Source organism: Mesoplodon densirostris, chromosome 3, assembly GCF_025265405.1.
Source record: "Mesoplodon densirostris isolate mMesDen1 chromosome 3, mMesDen1 primary haplotype, whole genome shotgun sequence".
In the NCBI taxonomy this organism is placed as follows: Eukaryota; Metazoa; Chordata; class Mammalia; order Artiodactyla; family Ziphiidae; genus Mesoplodon; species Mesoplodon densirostris.
Genome location: NC_082663.1, coordinates 54,857,053 through 54,877,610, shown reverse-complemented (window position 1 = coordinate 54,877,610; position 20,558 = coordinate 54,857,053). Strand labels below are relative to the sequence as shown.

Below are 20,558 nucleotides of genomic sequence, written 5' to 3'. Positions count from 1 at the left end.
GCTCACTCTGAGGATGTCCCAGGTCTTCCCTGATCCCTCCAGAAGGCATTTTTGGGGTCAGATTCCAGAGCCTCTTCTGGGAGGGGTGCAAGAGGCAGTGACTGGGAAGCAGCGTTCCAGACCTAGCTCTGACACCAACAAGCCATGTGATCCTCAACACTTGGCTGCACTGGGTCTCAGTGTCCTTAAAACAGTTTTTATTTTATTTTTTTCTGTTTTCTTTTTGCGGTACATGGGCCTCTCACTGCTGTGGCCTCTCCCGTTGCGGAGCACAGGCTCTGGATGCACAGGCTCAGCGGCCATGGCCTACAGGTCCAGCCGCTCCGCGGCATGCGGGATCCTCCCGGACCGGGGCACGAACCCGTGTCCCCTGCATCGGCAGGCGGACTCTCAACCACTGCGCCACCAGGGAAGCCCCTTAAAACAGTTTTCAAACCTGAATGTATATGTGTGCGCATGTACATACTAAATCTTTAACTCAAGCAAAAGACTACTTTCTATCCCCAAATGTGACAAAGTTTGAGCTTCTCTGGCTGAAGCAAAGGTGGAGTGGGGGCTGCAAACCCCACTTCCACATCACCCTAACCCTGAGGCAGCTCCTCTATAACTGCTGTGGTTCTGACCCACTGGAGTTGGCTTGGTTGAAAAAATGCTGTTCATTTCCCAAGTCAGCTCTAAACCAGAGGAAGTACACAGCAGAGGGACCTCCAAAGGCTGGTGTGCCAAAATGAAAATATCACAGACTACTACAAATGGACCCCAGCAGAGACTGCTACAAGGAGGCCACATTCCATTGCCAGAATCCCACCTGCAGACTGCGACAAGCCTGTGCTCTACTTTGTTTTGTATTTACACATTGTATTATCTTATCATTTTAACTACATTATGAATTCAAATTGGTCATAATAATACTTTGATAGTTTCTTCAAACCTCACACTGTGTGGCACTTTATAATATTGCAAATACTATCACATTCATGCAATCATATGAGACTACAAGAGGAAAGTTCTATTATTTCCATTTTATAGATAAGGAAGTTGAGATCTAAAGAGTGATTTGCCCAAATTAACACTGCTGAAACATGGAGAGCCGAGGTCCAATGTTTATTACATATACCATTTAGTACTTTTATCAATTGTTCGAGATCTCAAAATTAAAAGGATTCGGGGAGCATGATTACTGAGTTACAGAGTAGCTGGAGGTTTCTACACTAGAATCTAGTCCTCAATGCCTGGGAAAGCAGGAACACAGTGTGAAGTGGTAACAACTCCGCAGCTTTGTGTAATAGTTCCTTCTCCATTTACCTCACTAACTTCACCAGGTCACCATGATGTTAGTGGGTGCAAAGTTCCTGGAAGTTTATAGTGCTAGCCATTGTTTCACCTAGAGAGAACATGCTTGAGATGTACTTGGAAACGCGTAAAGTTATTCTGGTGCCTACATAACACATTCTTGATCCTTATTAAATGTCATCTGCAGCAAGCATTAAAGAGCATTTCCTGTGGACCCAATCTTTGACTCTTAAGGACTCAAAAATCTCAGTCAGACAACAATGGATGACCCAACGACACAAATACCAGACAATAGAAGGCCAGCACTTTAAAGAATACCTTCCCAGATTAGGCTGAGAAACTAATCAAAGTTGATCACAAAGATTTATGTACAATGTTATTCACCACAATATTACTTATAAGAACAAAAAACTGGAGAGAGCCAAAGTACTCATTAGGGAGAGGTAACTATGGCACATTCATGAAATGGAATATATCTACTCATTAAAACCAAGTATTTGAAACAACAACAAAAAGGTATTTAATGGTATGTAAAAATCTCAAAATCATACCAGAAGAAAATGATCTAGCTACAAACTTATATCTGTGTACATGTATAACTGATTCACTTTGTTATAAAGCAGAAACTAATACACCATTGTGAAGCAATTATACTCCAATAAAGTTGTAAAAAAAAAAACTTATATCTGATCCCATACTTACATATATATATATACAAAGCTATGTGTGCATATGTAATTTTATGTTTGTATGTACAAATTTATAGATACATAAATGTTATAAACATTATAATAGATGTAGATGTGTAAAATCTACATATTTAGACAAATACCCAATTGTTAAGTAGTCAATTCTGAGTGGTGAATAAGAATATAAATGATGTTTATATTCTTCTTTATACTTTCCTGTATTTTCCAAACTTTCTATAATAAACATGTACAGCTTTTGTGAACAGGAAAAAAAAGGTTTTTAAAGACATTTTTTAAAAACCTAAAATTTCATTTTCTAAACAAAAGTGATCTCTTCTTCCTAAAACTATATGACTTTTCTTATAGTTTCTTATATGACTTTTCTTAAGTTTTTCTTAGAGTGTGTATGCTCTCCTAAATGTTCTCCACCTCTCTCTTCCCTAGTTTACAGAAACCAGATCTGCTACCAACTCTAATGTAGGAGTGTGGGTGGGCTCCTCTTCCCACAGCTGAACCCTCTAAATTGGTGATACTTAACAGATTGTATGTACACCTTAACATCCCATGACAAGCTCTGCAATTACCCACTGTTACTCCTAACATCAAAGCTTAGAACTTGAAAAGCCTGCAATTTGCACGGCTTTGTGGAGAAGTACTCACACATTACCACAGTAAATACAACAACCTGCATTAAAGCATCATTAAAGCTGAAATTGTAATTATGCCAGGGTGAGTAAGTTCAAAGATAGAGATGGCATTGCTAGACGTGATATTTAAGAAAATGCTCTTTAGTGCAGGTACTTGAATTTAAAACACAGACTTTTAATCCTCCCTTACAGGTTGCCCAAGGGGGAGCATCTAGCCTTCTACCAAGGGCGCGGGGCTCTTAATGAAGCCAGCTGGCTGATCCCCAGGCTAACAGGACCCTTACCTCAAGTTCTTTTATCTCTGTGGAACAGTTAGTTTTCCTGTGATACAGATCCACACACTCTCACCAGCCTAATGGGCTGAAGAAGACAGTCTGTATTTACATATAGCTGAGAATTTTTCACTCTAGTTCGGAGATAACTTGGGAGTAAGCTAGTGAAGAGGGCGCCAGAGCATCACAGTGCCAGAAAAACCGAAGTCACTGTGACAGTCACCAAAGCAGACTGTCCAGTCCGAGACCATCAGGTAGTGAAAACCTCAAGGGTGAGGAGAGAAGTGATTCAGCAAGGATTTTAAATGTACCTTTTTACTTTCTAGGTCATCATTTACTTATCATATATTTTAGAATAAAAGCAACCCTAAATGTTAGGCAATCCCTTATTTTTCAACTAGCATATAAAAAAGGTTTTTTGGGTGGCCAATATGAATTTATAAACTTCCCAGAGATTTAGAAGACATAATAATATGTGTCATTTATATATTTTAAATCAGTGAAATACATAATTATCATACTTAAGAGATTTAAATCTGAAAATGTCTAATCTCAAAGACAAAGTTGATAAACCAATTATTTTAATATTCATTTGTAATATTTTATAGAATTTGAAATTAAAAAGATTCTATATCTCACTAACTTTAGAGAAAACTGGCTATTTGAGACCTGAATTTCTTAAGTATTCTTATCCATCTAAAATTTATAAGAATCTCTTTTCTCATAGAAAAAAATAACTTCAAGAATTCCCAATGTCTTTTCTCTATCAGAAAGAGAACATTTCAGATTTCCTTAATTTCAGTGAAATGCTGCCTTGTTTGACTGCTCTGTGGACTTGGGAGGGGGTAAAGCACCTTAGCAACCAAACTAATAAAAAGTATAAAAGGCAACAGCTCCCTCTCAGCTTTTAGCAATGGTTGAAACAGACTATATTATGGACAAGGCAAATGAAAGATTTGCTAAAATGACTTTCAAAATAAAGTTATTAAGATAATGCACTATAATGTGTGGGGCTTTGTAAGTACTCAGACATATTTCAGAGGACTTTCTCTTTGAGGGGAAAACAAACCTTGCCTTCGATCAGAAGTTCAGTGCAGTTTTGGTCAACAGAGTAAAAATGACCTCTGTGCATTTCGTTATAAACAGTTATTTACTCTTTCAACAAATATTTGTTATGTGCCCCATAGAGATTACTGACTTGATGCTAAAATTCACCAGTCCGTCTCTGGGAGCCCTGTCTTCTTTTGGTATCTGTGACACTACCTTCTCCTCTTTCCCTCCTGCCTCTCAGCTTGCTGCTTCTCAGTTTCTTGTCGGCTACTTGTCTTCTCAGAATGTCTAAATGTTGGCCTTGTAGACTTAGTTCAAAGTTATGTCTTCAGAACCTCCAAATCTCTTTCCCTCAATGATTTTATCCCCTCCCCACGTTTTAAATGCTGTCTATAAATGCATGGTCCAGACTGTTATCACCAGCACAGACTCTTGAGTTTCAGGCCCATGGAACAACTGTCTATTTACATCACTTACAAGTCTCTTGGGTATCTTAAATCCAATCAGCAGCAAAGTGAACTCTTAAGTGTTACCTCAGATCTGTTCTTGTCTCCTGTATCTTGGGAGGCACCCCTTCCACTGACCCATGTTCTCAGCAAGGTCTCTGGAAGCCACCCTTGATCAGCTCTCTCTCACCCCACAAATCCATCAGTAAATATTGTCAATTCTAACTTGAAAAATATGTAATGAAGATCCAATTGGCACTTAAGAAACCAAACCAAGCCAAAGAAAATCCACAGTTGATGCATAAACACAAAAAAAGTTGCCAAATTTTGATTTTAAAAAATAAATAAATAAAAAGGAAGAGCACTTCCCAAAGGATGGAAGAGCAAAATCTTCCTGAGTGGCTGCCCAGGGGACCCATGTTCACAAACAAAAACAAAAACAATACCACTTTTGTTAACACAGGGGTGCATTAAGATTAAATTTAGCAGTAAGCTTCCAAAAGCTTTAATTTATAATAAAGAAGAAACCAAAAAGCTAAATCAAAGACCATTCAGGTTAAATTCTACATTTAGATTTAGGGGACTATCTAGAGATTAGGGGAAAGATGCCAGTCATTAAATTATCATTAGGAATATACTACATGTAAACATTACACTCTTCTCAAAGAACCAAAATGATAAATGCAGGTCACAGGACAGATGGAGCTGCATGAAGGAATGAACAACTATTAATGATGTTGGTATATACCCCTGATTAGTGACTCAACACAAAGCCATACCCAAAACTAAAAAAACACAATGACTGACGTCAGTTCATCTGATTTTATCATCCTTTTCCTTAAGCAGGAAGGGCAAGATGTGTCATTACTCAAGCCAACAATTGGCAATTACACAAAGGCTAAGGATTAAAAAAAAAACAAAATACTGTGGGTACAACGTGAAATAAGAAAGATGTATTCTCCGTAATTCACAGAAAACTGATTTATGAAATACCTGAAATCACAGAACAGATACATTGCAAAATCATACACCGTGGACACACACACTAGATTAAGAACTCTGGTCTTGAGCCCATTTAAGGTTTTAATAAAAGCAGATGATTCCAAGGTAATGTTCCACCCAAGGGTGACTATGTTCAGACATATGATTTGCCAAGTTTACCTACATAAAATGAAACTCCATGAGGAGGATGTCAAGGTGCTCTCACCTGAACACAATGTTTTACAAGTTTAAGTTGATTTTGTTGAGATCTGCTTATAAGTAGAAAAAAATAACGAGTGACTATATCAGAGATTGCTCTTGAGTAAAACAAGAAAGTTTCTATCACTTTAAAGAAAGAGTGGTTACATGGGACATCTGCAAACTTAATTTGCATTAAGGCTAGTCACCAATTTGCTATGACTCTGGAAGCACACAATCTTGCTTTGTCCTCTTCCTTAAATATAAAGAAGCAAAGCAAACATCTGTCTTGTACCATCATGTCTGTGTAGCCAAAGGAGGTCACTGCCCTGCTGATGGAACATTTTTATTAAAGATCTACATATCATATTTAAACAGTCTGGCAAACAATATTTCAAGCACAGAAAACCTACTGAAAGCTTGAATGAAAGTCACAAAACAAAATAGATGAAACAAAGGCACTCTTAGGCTCAGGGCTATGTCCCTAGTCTCACCTTATCTAAGGAGAAATCTTTCACTTATACCTAAAGATCATTCATCTCTATTGACTAGGTTGTTCCCACCAGCAAACTAAAATTCACAGTAGTGGCTTCCCCTCTGTGTGCTGCATGCAAACCTGATGGGGCCACAAATACCTGAGCAGAAATATGTAAGTGTACCTCTCCCCCTAGTCATCTAGGGGGTTGAGAGAAACTGTCTTAATGCCTTTTTTTTTTATACTGCTATCTTCCTCCCTTTGTAGGCTAGCCTATAAGGTTTAGGAAGAATTCAAAAAAAACCCCTTGTTCCTCAAAAATTCACTCACTGCTTGGGAAAACCATCACCCTAAATGGCAGACTAAGAACACGAGGAGGTAAGGAAACACTTCACTGATATTAAGCTTGTCAAAAATTAAGAGGCAGGGGAAACAGTGAGGTCAGAGCAGCAATTCTTAGAGGAAGACCAGCCTTGTTTTTTTTTTAAAAAAAGAAACTCTACAACAACTAGATAAGACAAAAACAAAAATGGAAGAAATCAGAAAGAAAAAGACAAACTTGACAACAAAATTAAAAATAAAAACTTGCATTCATCGAAAAACAGCATTAAAACATAGCAAATCAGAAAAGAGTATCAGTGAGATGACAAAAGATAACTAAAACATGCACAGGTTACTCAGCTCACACCTGCTAGAATAGCTATTATCAAAATGACAAGAGATAACAGGCCTTGGTGAAGATGTGGAGAAAAGGGAATCCTTGTACACTATTGGTGGGAATGTAAATTGGAGTAGCCATTGTGGAAAATACTATGGAGGTTCCTTAAAAAATTAAAAAGAGAACTACCATATGATCCAGCAATCCCACTTCAGGGTACATATTGGAAGCAAATGCAATCAGTATCTTAAAAAGATACCTGCACTCCCATGTTCACTGCAGTATTATTTACAGTAGCCAAGACGTGGAAACAACCTAAGTGTCCTTCAACAGATGAATGGATAAAGAAGATGTGGTGTGTATGTACAACAGAATACTCTCCAGCTATAAAAAAGAAAGAAATCCTGCCATGTGCAACAACACAATGAATCTTGAGGGCATTATGCTAAATGAAATAAGCCAAAGAAAAATACTGCATGATCTCAGTAATATGTAAAATCTAAAAACAAAACAAAAACAAAAAAACCAAACTCATAGATAGAACAACAAAATGGAAGAAATTAAAAACCACAAGACTTGTTGCTGCCAGAGTTGGGCGGTGGGTGAAATGGGTGAAGGTGATCAAAAGGCACAAACTTCCAGTTCTAAGATAATTAAGTTCTGGGGATGTAATGTACAGCATGGTGACTATAGTTAGCAAAACTGTATTGTATATTTGAAAGCTGCTGAAAGAGTAAATCTTAGAAGTTATCCTCCTAACACATATATATGGAATCTAAAAAAAAAAAAAAAAAAAAAAAAGGTTCTAATTAACCTAGGGGTAAGACAGGAATAAAGACACAGACGTAGAGAATGGACTTGAGGACACAGAGAGGGTTGGAAGGGTAAGCTAGGACGAAGTGAGAGAGTGGCATGGACACATATATACTACCAAATGTAAAACAGATAGCTAGTGGGAAGCAGCTGCATAACACAGGGAGATCAGCTTGGTGCTTTGTGACCACCTAGAGGGGTGGGATAGGGAGGGTGGGAGGGAGACGCAAGAGGGAAGGGATATGGGGATATACGTATGCGTATCGCTGATTCACTTTGTTATACAGCAGAAACTAACACAAAACTGTAAAGCAATTATACTCTAATAAAGATGTTAAAAAAAAAAGTTCTCACAAAGAAAAAAAAAGTGTAACTATGTGAGGTGATGGACATTAACTAGACTTACTGTGGCAGTCTTTAAAATAAAAAAAAAGATATATAATCATTGTGTTGTACACCTTATACAATGTTACATGTCAATTATATCCCAATAAAACTGGAAAAGGTACTATGATATTATGTTGGCCTCTGTCAACAGAACCTGAAAAACTTTAACATTAGTGTTGGCAAGCGTGGAGTAAAGAAAAAGTTGCAGCATATGCATTTCAGTCACATGTACAGATGTACAGACACATACACACACAATACGTACAGGAAAAAAGACAAGAGATATAATAAAATGTCAGCAGGGTTATCTTTGGATAGTGGGTTTAAAGGGGATTTATATTTCCATATAATTTCTCATGTTTTCTACAAACTCTCAGCTTACTGTTACAATTAGAATATCACATTTTATTTTTTAACCGTATCAGCCTTGAAGATCAGAGTCATGGGAACAGAGGATGCAAAATATCTTGTGAGATTTTATCATACCTTAAAAATGGCTCAGGGTCATGTGGATATTGGTAAGTGGATTAAGGACTTGGTTGGCACAAAGTGCCAACATTTCAGGTTTTACTAAATCTCTTACCACCCAGCTACATATCTTCCAAGCTTATGGTCACATTCTTGGGGCAGTGGGTTATAATGAAGTCCCTCGCCAACATCAGGGATGCTCTCACGTATGTCTCTGTCACCCTGGAACGTTGACTAATCCTGTTCTATCCCAGACTCTCTTCCTTGAATTTATTATTCCACCTTGTGTATTTCTTCTCTATCTCCACTTCACTGCTAGACTACTGACTTTCAATTCTTTGTGTCAGCATGCCTGTCTGCAAAACCACTGCCTTTTACCTCCATCCTATTCAGTGTCACATCTGAATAAGTACAACTGATATAGCAGAAATGCAAGGAGAGCAAGTTGTGAAGTGGTGAGACCAATGAGTGGCTCCAAAAGAGATGCCAACACAAGTTCAAAAGAGGAAGGGCCTCACAGTTTTCTGAAACAATAAAAACGTTATTGAAAAAATGTACATGATGTATCATAGTTTCTATTTGGTAACCACCTTAATTTATACTCTTGGTTGTGTTTTGTTAAGCCAAGGCCCCAAGGGTAGAGGTGGGGAGAAGGGAAAATAATGAAGACATGCACATAGAAATGTTCTCAGCGTATTTTGAAGAGTGGGATTCGGGGTGTTTCATTGCCTAACCCCATGTGCTACCCCAATACTTTTCTGAGTTTTGCAAGTTTCCACTTGGAGTTGTATTGTTCATACAATCACTCCAGTTCTCTGATTATTTTCACCTGGATGGGCCTCCTTTAGCTCAGTTGTATCTTTGAAGAGAGACTTGGTGAATAGAGCAGCAAACACAGTGGCAACTAATCCTTCAGAAATGAGGTCTCTATATATGACAGATAGATAGATAGATGGATAGATAGATAGATAGATAGATAGATAGACAGACAGTAGCTAGCTAGATAGGTACATAGATAGACAATAATTTATACCAGTTTTCCCAAGTAGATACTAACCTAATAGGTTATGTGTACTTAGTGGTTTAAGAATACTTCCTGTCTTTAATAATTCCTAGAGTTGTCCAATAGGAAAGTGAGACTTTTTTCCACCTTTCCTTTCAGAAACCCTTGTATAAATGAATCTAAGTAGCCAGCTGCAAATTCCCAGTAAAACAATTTTTGAAGACACCAAAGGTTAGGTATTTTGACCAATGGGACAACACTTGATTCTAGGACTCTAGAGGTTTGGAGTCAGTGGGTCTCAGTTATTTGACTACTGGCTCATCCTCTATAAGTATCACTCTTAGAATTCAGACTTTAACCATTTGAGTCAAAATATAATATTGAAGTGATATTGTGGTAGGCAGAATTCTAAAAATGGTCTCCTCACGATTCCTGTCTCCTAGTTATCCTAACCCTCATCTAGGTACTACTATGAAGGGATTTTGCAGACGTAATTAAAGTTCCACAGCACCTGACTTTAATATACAGAGACTGAGTAACCCTGACCCAATCAGATAAGCCCCTTAAAATAAAAAATTTTCTTTGACTGATAGCAGGATAAGTTAGAGATATGAAGCATGAGAATCACTGGATGTGCCAGTGCAGGCTTGAAGATGGAGGAGGGCAGCTTCCTGCTCACAGCCAGGATAAAATGTGGATCTCAGTCCTACAGCCGCAGGGATCTGAATCTGTCCACAATCTGCATAAGCTTGGAAGTAGATTCTTTCCCAGTCTCTAGGTAAGAGTCCAGCCCACAGTGAAAATAAAGAAAGCCTCATTTTACATGGAATGGGGAAGCCCTGAAAGGGGAGCTCTCACACACTACCACTCAGACCCCAGCAGGGGGAAGGAAGAATTTCTCCCGGTCCAGCAACAGCTCAGCCACTGAGAAGCCACGACCACCCTGATCTCTCCTCCCAACTTCCTCTTTTCTTCTGTAAAAATGAAAGCCTCTCTTCTGCTTTTTGGACTTACCTATGGTTTGCTGTAATTCTCTGCTATTCCCAAATAAACTCACTTTGCTGGTAAAATACCTAGCTCCTTTTCTTTTCTTTTTTTTTTTAAGGTCAATAACTGACACTGACTCTGGCCTTATGATACCGTGAGCAGAAAAAGCAGGTGAGGGTTCCTACAGAAATAGGAGCTTATCCTTTCTACCTTTCTTTGATTTTGGCCTTGAGGTAACTTGAGAGCTCCCCTGAAGTCAAACAAGTCAAGCCTACCTAGACTTGTATAGACCTGTAAGATCAATAAATGGATATTGTTTTAAGCCACTAAATTTTTGGTAATTTATTTCATAGTAAGCAGGTATTATTTTGTTTCCTTTACCGGTTTTATTTTTAGAGCCTTATTTTACTATAAAACCACTACACGCTAATTTCCCTACTTTCCTATTCTCCAAAGATAAACACTGCTAACTTTCTTTCTCTTTCCAAAAACTCCTTATGAATATGCATGAATATACAAGTATTTATGCATGTCTATATGCACTCAAACACACACACACATATATAAAATTACACAACGTATTTTTTCCCTGAACAGTCTATCTTGGGCAGCTTTCTAAATCAGAACATAAAAGCCTACCTCATTCTTTGTAACAAACATGCAGTCTTGGATTATATACCTGAATTATTTTCTACTAAACCAGCTGCTTAATGAAGGGCATGTTAAGTAATAAAGTGGTAACAACTTAATTTTCCATTTGCTAGTTACAAGCAATGTTAGATTTATTATTTTCTGTTTTTTATTATTTATTATTTTCTGAGATATCAGTAAGATAAATTACTAGAGATGGATTTGCTGAGTGAAAGGGTAAATGCAGTCGAAATTTTAACTGATACTGCAAACTAACCAAAAGTGTTGTACCAATTCACATCAACACTTATGTGATGTGAGAGGGACTGTTTCTCCACAACCTTGATATCATTGGATTCTATCACTTTTACAAAATTTTTGACAGTATACTAGGTGAACAATAGTGTCTCATTATTCTGGTTCATATTTCTCTTATGATTGCAATGAATCATCATTTCAAACATTTTTGTTGGCCAATTTAATTTTTTTCTATGATACGGCTTTTACATCCTTTCCCCATTTTTCTCCTGGTGCATTCACCATTTTCATATCAATTTACACAAGCATTTTGTATATTAAGGCAATCAGATGTCTGTCAGTTATGGGCATAAAAATATTTTTCACACTTTGTTTTCTTTTGATTTTGTTTATTACACAGAATTTTTCATTTTAGGAGAGAGATACTAGTCTTTTCCTTTGAGGCTTCTGGATTAAATTTCATGCTTAGAACTAGGAGCCTGTGATTTTTACCTTTCTTTTTTTTTTTTTTTAATGGGACTGACTTGTTCATGGTTCGTTTAGGAATGCCTGGCTGTCAACAAACACTATTTTGTCTGTGGAGATAAGCTCCAGAACATGATGCCAGTATCTCTTCTTCCTCAGGGTACCACTGACATATCTACACAAATAAATTAATGTTCTCATGTCTACCGATTCATTCAATGGGTATAAATTCATGTCAGTGATGCGTGGCCTGACTCACATAATCCCTACCTAAGAAAAATAGGAAGTGTATCTACTGGGTGACTAAGCACTGAGAGATGGCACTTATACTTTCTCTTATTTTTCATGGGGACATCAAGGAACTGTCCCCCTGGCCTCTGTGTACCATACGCAGTAGAGAATGTAGCAATAGGAAGAGGTAAGAGATGCAGTGAGTGAGAAATCGTTTTACATTATCAAGATGTGAGGACAGGTCCTTTATTTAATTTACATTTTATTCTTCTTTTATATAGAAACAGGAACCTACCAGACTGTGATAAATGCCATTTCTCACAAAAAGTCGACAGACTTTTCTACAGCTTCTGGGTGAATAACAACCTGTTATGTTCCTCCATAACATAAGGGAAAATACTCTCGGAACCTGAAAGACAGGCTTCTGTTTGCCCATTCCTCTGATTAAATACAAAATTATGTTTTGAAGGAAAAAGAATTCTCCATAGAGAAACAAATAATAATTAAAAGGATCATTAAAGTCTTAACTACACTTTCTTTAATCCCAATATTAGAACTGAAGAAAATAATGGCAGTAAAAGACTAATCAACAGGCACATCAAGTATGATGCAATTACTACAGAACACTACAAAGAGGAGTAGGATTAAATTTTTTTAATCACAACTGAATTATACGTAAGAAATAAAATTTATCATATACTTAGCACCTTGTATATACTGCTGGGCACTCTGACAGAGGAATGAAAAGATAAGACAAAGATATAATTCTAGCCGCTGAGTAAAGTATTTGGCCTTGCTTGACCCTATGGTCAGCTTTCACTACCATGACAATGATATAATAAATATCTCCAAAGTATAAAGGTAATAATATAAATAGTTGTGTATTCACCATTCAGCTTTGGAAATATAACATTGCCAACTCCTTACCCCTCTCCACAATTATACCCCCTGACACCTTCTCAGACGTAACTACTAACACAAAATGGGTCTTTAAAATGACCATATTTTCCTTCAGGCTCTTACTATAAATGTACATACACAGATACATATTTATATGTGTATGTGCGTGTATTCCTAAACAAAACATTGCACGTAGCATCACATTAACCTTATATGTATGGTTTAAGTAAGATTCTTTTGCAACTTGCTTCTGTTGCCCAGCACTATCTTTCTAGGCGCACGGTGTTCCGTAGATAATTATGCCACAATTCATTTATCTACTTTCCAACTGATAGACATTTGGGCCACACTGCTTCAAACATTTAGCTATTACAAATGATGCCACTATGAGCAGTCTAGAGCACACCTTCTTGCATATATGTGTAGGAGTTTCTCTAAAGTTTTCCCTTAGAGTAGCAGTTCTGGACTTTAGTGGTCTTACTACATACAGTATCATAATTTTATGAATTTGTCCTTTGCCTTTTTAACTTTACCATCTTTTATTTATTACTATGAGGAAAATAAAATTTATTCCAAAGGGGCAACTACGTCTCTCTCTCTCTCTCTCTGTCCCATCTTGTCCCCAAACATGTTTAGATAACTTCCACTCTCAGCTGGAGAGCCCCCCTAAGCAAAAGGACTGCTTTCCGGGGGCCAGTCATAGCCTAGTTCATAAGTCAACACCACCTGAAAGCCTATCGTGTGACAGTGTCTACAAGAGTATAACAGAGGTAGGGCTTAAACACTCATCATTTCACCCCATCACCTTCCATATCTCGAACACATCTTCCTACAGATGCTCCTCAAAATCTGTGAAAGGCACTCAAAGTCAAAATTCATTTTACTTTCTGACTTTCATCTCTCTTTTCACCTTTACATTCTTGTACAATCAAGCATGTACATCCCACACTCTAGCCACACACTAGAAATTCCCCCATCTCTCACCCCTGTCAAAGTCTTGCTCATCTTTCAACATCATGAGCAAGTGGCTCCTTCAATATCTCCCAAACTTTCCTGATTGGAATTAACCCTTCTCTTCTTTGTACCATCTTAGATAGAATTCAAACAAACAAACAAAAAACACACAAAGCGGTCTTCATTGCATAGTTTTTGTAATATGGTTCTACCATCCTTCTAAGTAGTTCTTGAGGCCAAGAGTCTCATCTCTTGAATCTTCTTTGTCCCTACAATGGTTCTGGATGTAAAGATAAGTTATATATACACCACTGTCAGGTAAAACTTTAGATAAACTCTTGCCCACATTACAAGAGGAGACATGTTCTAGACTGCTCAGAGCAGCATTGTTTGTGCTAGCTAATATATACAATAGGTAAGTTCAACTTTAGGGAGAAAAATGCTGAATAGTTTTGATGCACTTTAGGACATGAGACCCCAAAATATGGCGCACTGGCACATTGACTATTTGAAGGTGAAGGGACTTGAGAAACAGCATGTGCAGGAAGGGCTTTCTGACCTGCCCCGTAAGCAGGTCATAAAACCTTCTTGTGAGAGGCACCCTCCCTACACCTGGAGGAAAGGAGCCTTCTTATCTCTGAAGACAAGGGACACAGAAGAATCTGAACAAACAGTCCTTGCTAACTTTCCCCCAGTTTACTACAATTAGCTCACCTTTGTCCTATACGTCTTTGCACAACTCCCTTCTCTTCACCAAACTACTGTAAAAAACAATCCGATTTAACCGTTCCTTTGGGTTTTCGTTTCCTCATGAATGCTCCCATGTCCCGTCAAACGTATGTTAAATAAATGTGTATGCTTTTCCTTTGTTAATCTGTCTCTGGTTACTGGGTCCCCAGTGGAGAAGTTAGAAGGGGAGAGGGAAAAGATATTTTTCCTCACTTACAGTTCTTGACACTAATCCTCTTCATGTGAACTGTCATGGCCACGTTTCCCAAAGGAAATCCTAACATGGGAGCGTGACTTGCATCATCCACAAATTCAGATGTGGAGAAAAAAAAATAACTGGAATAGGACCCCATATAAAAAGGATTTCTCCCTTTCAGATCCAAGAGCTCAAAGAGAGGATAAGGTTTGGGCTGACGGATGAGAAACAACAACTTAGTGACAAAGCTACAGGGAAACCAAGATAACAAGGTGGGGAGACGCATCCAAATATCAAAATGCCTGTATTTTAAAAACTAGCAAGACGAAGTAAAACAGAACTCAAGAAAAGGTATTTCATTACCTGCATGAGCAGAGAGAGGCGAGTGAGGCCGAGGCAGTGCTGGGGGCTGCCCATTACCTATCAAGCTCTTCCGGTTGCTGGTTCGGCAACTGTCCAAAGGAAAGGAAAACCAGTTTTAAAAGCAAAAATAATAATAACGTTCAAGTGTGTTCAAAGTAGACACAGCTTAGGTTGAACAATCTATCCGCACATGTTATTTCTAAAATTTTTGCAAGTCAATATGCACTCACTAATATTTGAAGGGTGGCTGTTTCCTGAATATTAGAAAATATAATGTATTCGTATCATATATAACACCATCAATATTCCTCACCACAAAGTTATCATCAAATGCCTTTCTTTTGGCTCTTGACTGCCAATATGTGATATGCCATACACACAAGTGATAAATTAAGGATTCAAATCAGCAAACCCCAGGTAGCATCTTTGCTGACATGAAATTTCTAATACAAAATTACATGCAATAAAGAACAATGACATTAATCTTACAATGATGCACTAATTAAAAATCTAATTATTTAGACAAATTTCATAGCTGTGCCTTTTGTCAACAGAACAGCCAAGGCCTAAGATAAATGTATTTCACTACTCATTCATTTTTCATCCTCACACTGCATTCAAACACCTTATGAAGGTAAATATTTTGGAATCATAAAAACAGATTCCAGTTTGTATTAAAATAACAACGAAGGCCTTTTCTCACAGGCACACTACCTACTGTTTTTTATCCTGGTACCCAGTGAGTAGAAATAAATTGCTACATATGAGCACAGGGTAACTATTTTTTCCTGTTTCTGCTACTAGAAAGTTAAAAAATAGCTACCTTGATTCCAAAGTAACTTTCACAAGCCTCGAGGAATAACACAAATGCAAAACTGGTTGATGATGAAGTGGATGTTATCTTACTTTCATTTGCTTTTCTTCAGTACAGACTGGTACTTCACAATCAGTATAGTGGTTAGAAAACGATAATACAAACCAGTAGGTTACCTCATTGAATTCACCCGTAATAAGGTTCAGGGCACTATGATTCCATCCTCCTACACCTGGTGCCCTTATCCACCAGTAAAGATTTATTGTAATGTCTTCTTAATTCAGAATACACCTGTTACAGCATTCTTGAAACAGGAATTTTCACCTAACTTCTAAATAACATATAGTGGACATAATTGAGAATTTGTATAAAATATTTGAAAGGGGGTTTCTCTGGTGGCGCAGTGGTTGAGAGTCCGCCTGCCGATGCAGGGGACACGGGTTCGTGCCCTGGTCCGGGAAGATCCTACATGCCGCAGAGCGGCTAGGCCCGTGAGCCATGGCTGCTGAGCTTGCGTGTCCGGAGCCTGTGCTCCGCAACGGGAGAGGCCACAACAGTGAGAGGCTCGCGTACCGCAAAAAAAAAAAAAAAAAATTGAAAGGAACATTTCTAAATACTGTTTAAACAACACATTTCAAAACCAAACCAAATTTCTTTCTCCAATATTGACTTGGGAACCAATCCTCTCTATTAGATGTTTGCTGCTTATTATCATTTGTCAACATTCCCATACTTATAATTTCTTAAGGTCAGGCTGCATCATTTTATTTTCCTTACTGGAGCAATCAACACCCCCTAGCACTATCTGTGAGTTTAATTAAGATCATGTTTACTCAGCCTTAAAGAAGTTGTTGAATAAGAATAGGCCCTTGATAATTATGAAGGTGGAACGTGGTATTATCAACTCATCTATCAAGAACCATTATTTGGCCTATTAAATTCATAACCATTAAGTCAGATCGTGTGATTGTTTTTTTAAAAATATTGTACAATGTATTTAGTGTTAATTCAAATTAATGTCTCCTTTAATTTTAATATAGGAATATTAAATATATCAACTTGCTGATGTTAATAAGAGAAATTATAAATGATAGATTTAGATCCTGGAACTCTCAGCAAAGTTATTTGCTAATTTGAGCAAGTTAATTGTAATACAGGTTAACTTACACAAAAATGGCTATTTGTATTATTTTTTACATTTAGTATTTGATCTAAATCATTTATGAAAATTTCCTATTGACATTCACTTATTAATTTTTATATATGTAAATCAAATAAATAAGAAATATATATCAATAGAAACAGTAGCCTAATGAATATCTTACATAAGAATCAGTGAAATACGCTGACAAAGGTAAAATTTAGAAAATATTTCTTAAAAACATTTTAATTGAATTTTCCTAAGAAACATATAGAATGACTAGTACATTACCACAACAAGCTAAATAAGTAGCCAATAATTTGTATTTAAAACAAAGAAAAACACAAACAAAAAATTCTCACAACTGTATCAGTTATTTAAAGCCTACCAAAGCCTACTAAAGTGGAAAAGTACTGATGTGATTTTAAAAATGTGATTAAAAAAAAAAACTCGAAAAGAAACATCGGAATAAAACTTGATGGAATCTGTCTGGCCAATACAAAAATATAACAATGTAAAACATAAAAATAAGAACAAAGTTTATATTACATTCATCCCATGTTTGCCCACCGTCTAAAAAGATTTGTAAACTTTACAAACTGATGATTATGAATGTAATTAATGGTGCAAGAAAACATAGGATTCTTTATCTAATAATACAAAAGCAGGTTAGAAGAAGTTAAAAACAAGCTGCCTCAGAATTTGAACAGTTCACCATAATTAAGGTACTGGTATTATGTTACACAAATCCTTAAATAATCGGAGGGATATCTTGTTGACAAATGTGATGAACAATCAAAACTGAAAGTGTCTTCTCTAACTTCTATATGGCTCTTTAGCCTGAAGCTAGTGAGTGTAGTAAAATTTTTGAATCTCTCAAAGTCAAACAGGAAGCTTTTAAACATGAAATGTTCCTCAGCATGGCAAAATCAGACTTTACAAAGTACAGACCAAGAGAGAGATTTACATATGTACACAAATCTCTACACTCCGAAGTAGGGTCTTGGCCTCTCAAAGGAACTTATTTGTTGCTAACATTCTTAAGGGTAAAGGGGCATATATATATATATTTTTTACTGTATTTAACCTTAAAATACCTAGATTTTGATATATATATATATATATTAATACTTTAAAAATACTGGGACCCTATTGAGATATTCTGTATATAACTTTTCAAAGTTGGAGGGGAGGGGTGGCCATCCAATCTCACTATCACCTACTTCTGGTATCCCTGACAGTCACTTAATCTTATTGTTCTAGGTACCTGATTCCCAATAAATGAATTAAAATCTGCATTTAACCCCACAGCAAGAGAACTCCTAGTGGGCAGGACCTATGAGTATTTACCACCTAGACTGCCACAGCACCTGACACTGCCGGCGTTAATAATGACACTGGTGTAAAATGCTGAGCTGACCTCTGTTGTCATTATTTGCTCATCCAGGTATCACACTCTCTTCTGCTGATGAAAGGAGAAGCTCATGGCTAGCAAGTGTGAGGCAGGCTCCTGAGGTGCTGGTGACCACACCATACTCATTTAACCCATAAAGTGATAAAATAGCAGAAACATCACCACCTGAGCAAACTCAAGGTCCCTTTTCTTTCACCAGCATAACTAAGTTGAATCACCCTTGCTTTTTCTCAAGCCATGTCACCCAAGGGAAAAAACAGGTGCCATCCTACCAGGTAAAATAGGAACATCATTTCTACTTTAGCAAGAATCTCTTGTTGAAAACTTACCCTCTTCTAACCATTTAAGCTTGTAAAGAGTTATCTCTAGTTCAGCCTTAGGAACCTTAAAGGTATTTGATTGCAAAAGTGAAACTAAAGAACAGTTATGAATTCAAGTTCCAGCTCTCCATCCCCAGGATGCAATCTTTCTGCTTCACTCTTTAAGAAGAAATGGAAGCCATCCACCCTGCCTGTGCTTGATTCTGAAAGCTGAACCTGGGAACAACCACTGCCCACAAAGCACCTGCTCCTCTTCATGCCACCCAGCTGAGAAAACACATGGGGACACAGCCTATGAGGACATGCTCAGTTTGTTCTCTCAGTTGACAAGGTGACACAATGGCACAGATTCTTTACTTGCAAAATCTGAATTCAGCCCAAGAAGATAGCCACATATAACTTGAGACAAAGGCAAAGGTAAACGATGGATTAGAACAGGGGCTGATGGTAGTGAGCTTTCCCTGTTACCTCATTCTTTTGGTTCCTGCCTAGAAAGATCCATCTACCAACAGAAAACACACACACACACACACACACACACACACAGAGTACAATAAGTACTGCTGACTGTGGACCTGGGATCTGAGAAGGATGGGAGGGTGAAAGGCAATGACAGTACTTCTGAGTCAGTAGGACTGTCTGGCCCCTGTGGGCTGGGAGGCGAGGCAGGTCGGGACAGAACCCTCTGTGAGAAGAGCGTCACAGTTGGATGGGCACTTGGTTGGAGACGCTTTAGCATGACAGGAAACCACCACCGGGAAGTATTTTATTTGTTGGCATGGTGTTTTGGCTCAGGCAGGTGACCTGAGATCACACAGGGTGCCACTCTGTTCCCTGAGTTCACTGTTCCCGCTCACCAAAGCAGTTTCACAAGGAGCTTCCCCATCTCCTAACGATTGCCAATAGCACCTTCCATTTGTCAGGAGGATAAAGAGATAGATCACGCATTTCATCGTGTAAGTCAGGCCTGATCAGAGTGAGGGACTAAGGAACGTGGGCTACTAGCTGAGGGAGGGGAGGGGAAGGAGGTGTACGGATTTTTGGTCCAAAGCACCCATATTCTATTCCTGCCTAGACTGTCCTTATGCTCAGAGCTCCATATGAAGGGTGTGGTGGGACCTGTAAAAGTCTCACACCTATATCTGTCACATCTCTCCTGGCAGAAGAACCTGTTAATTATCCTCTACCAGGTCTGTAAAAGCTGTGAGGCCCACCAGGCTGTGGCTTTTTGCAACTGTTCTGAGTAGCTGAAATGCAGCTTAATTTTAAATTACAATCATTTGGGGACATGAATACTGATCACGTCTGATCGTGGTAGGACAAGCTGAGAAAGAGAAACCCAAACAGGCAGTAATTTCTAACAGTCACAGCCGACTTGAAAGGTCAACACTCAGTACGACATATGACTGACCACAATTGAGGGGCAGTGAGTTGCCTAAGAAGAGCTCCCGGAATTCTGAAAAGCTAGCCTATAATTTATTAATTCATCTTGATGAAAAATTTGATAAATTTGCACAGGAGGCCAATTATAGACCATAGCTTTACTGAATGTGAACATCTGCTAACTATTTCCTGATACCTTAATAGAATCTGAACACTGAATACTCCTTGAACAAAGAGGAAGACAGAAGTGGAAGAAACCAGGCATGAACAGGAGGCAGAAATTGTCTCGCTAATGTGGTATTGCTGAAAACATGTTATAAAACAGGCAGGCTTCTGTTTCCTTATCTTTACAATGAAGGGGTTAGACCAGATTAGAGGAGTCATTATTTTTGT

At 37.9% G+C, this 20,558-nt stretch overlaps 1 protein-coding gene across 3 annotated transcripts in view; it reads right to left on the bottom strand.

Annotated features, from left to right (window-relative positions):
- The window catches only part of LOC132486164 (microtubule-associated serine/threonine-protein kinase 4-like), a 211,477-nt gene that overhangs the window by 101,333 nt on the left and 89,586 nt on the right, over positions 1 to 20,558 (bottom strand). For all 3 annotated transcript variants that reach the window (XM_060092980.1, XM_060092977.1, XM_060092978.1), the window contains one exon: positions 15,094 to 15,182. Coding sequence is in view for 2 of the 3 variants with exons in the window: in XM_060092977.1 (XP_059948960.1) it covers positions 15,094 to 15,182 (89 nt within the window). In the remaining variant the exon portion in view is untranslated. The remainder of the gene's footprint in view (positions 1 to 15,093; positions 15,183 to 20,558) is intronic.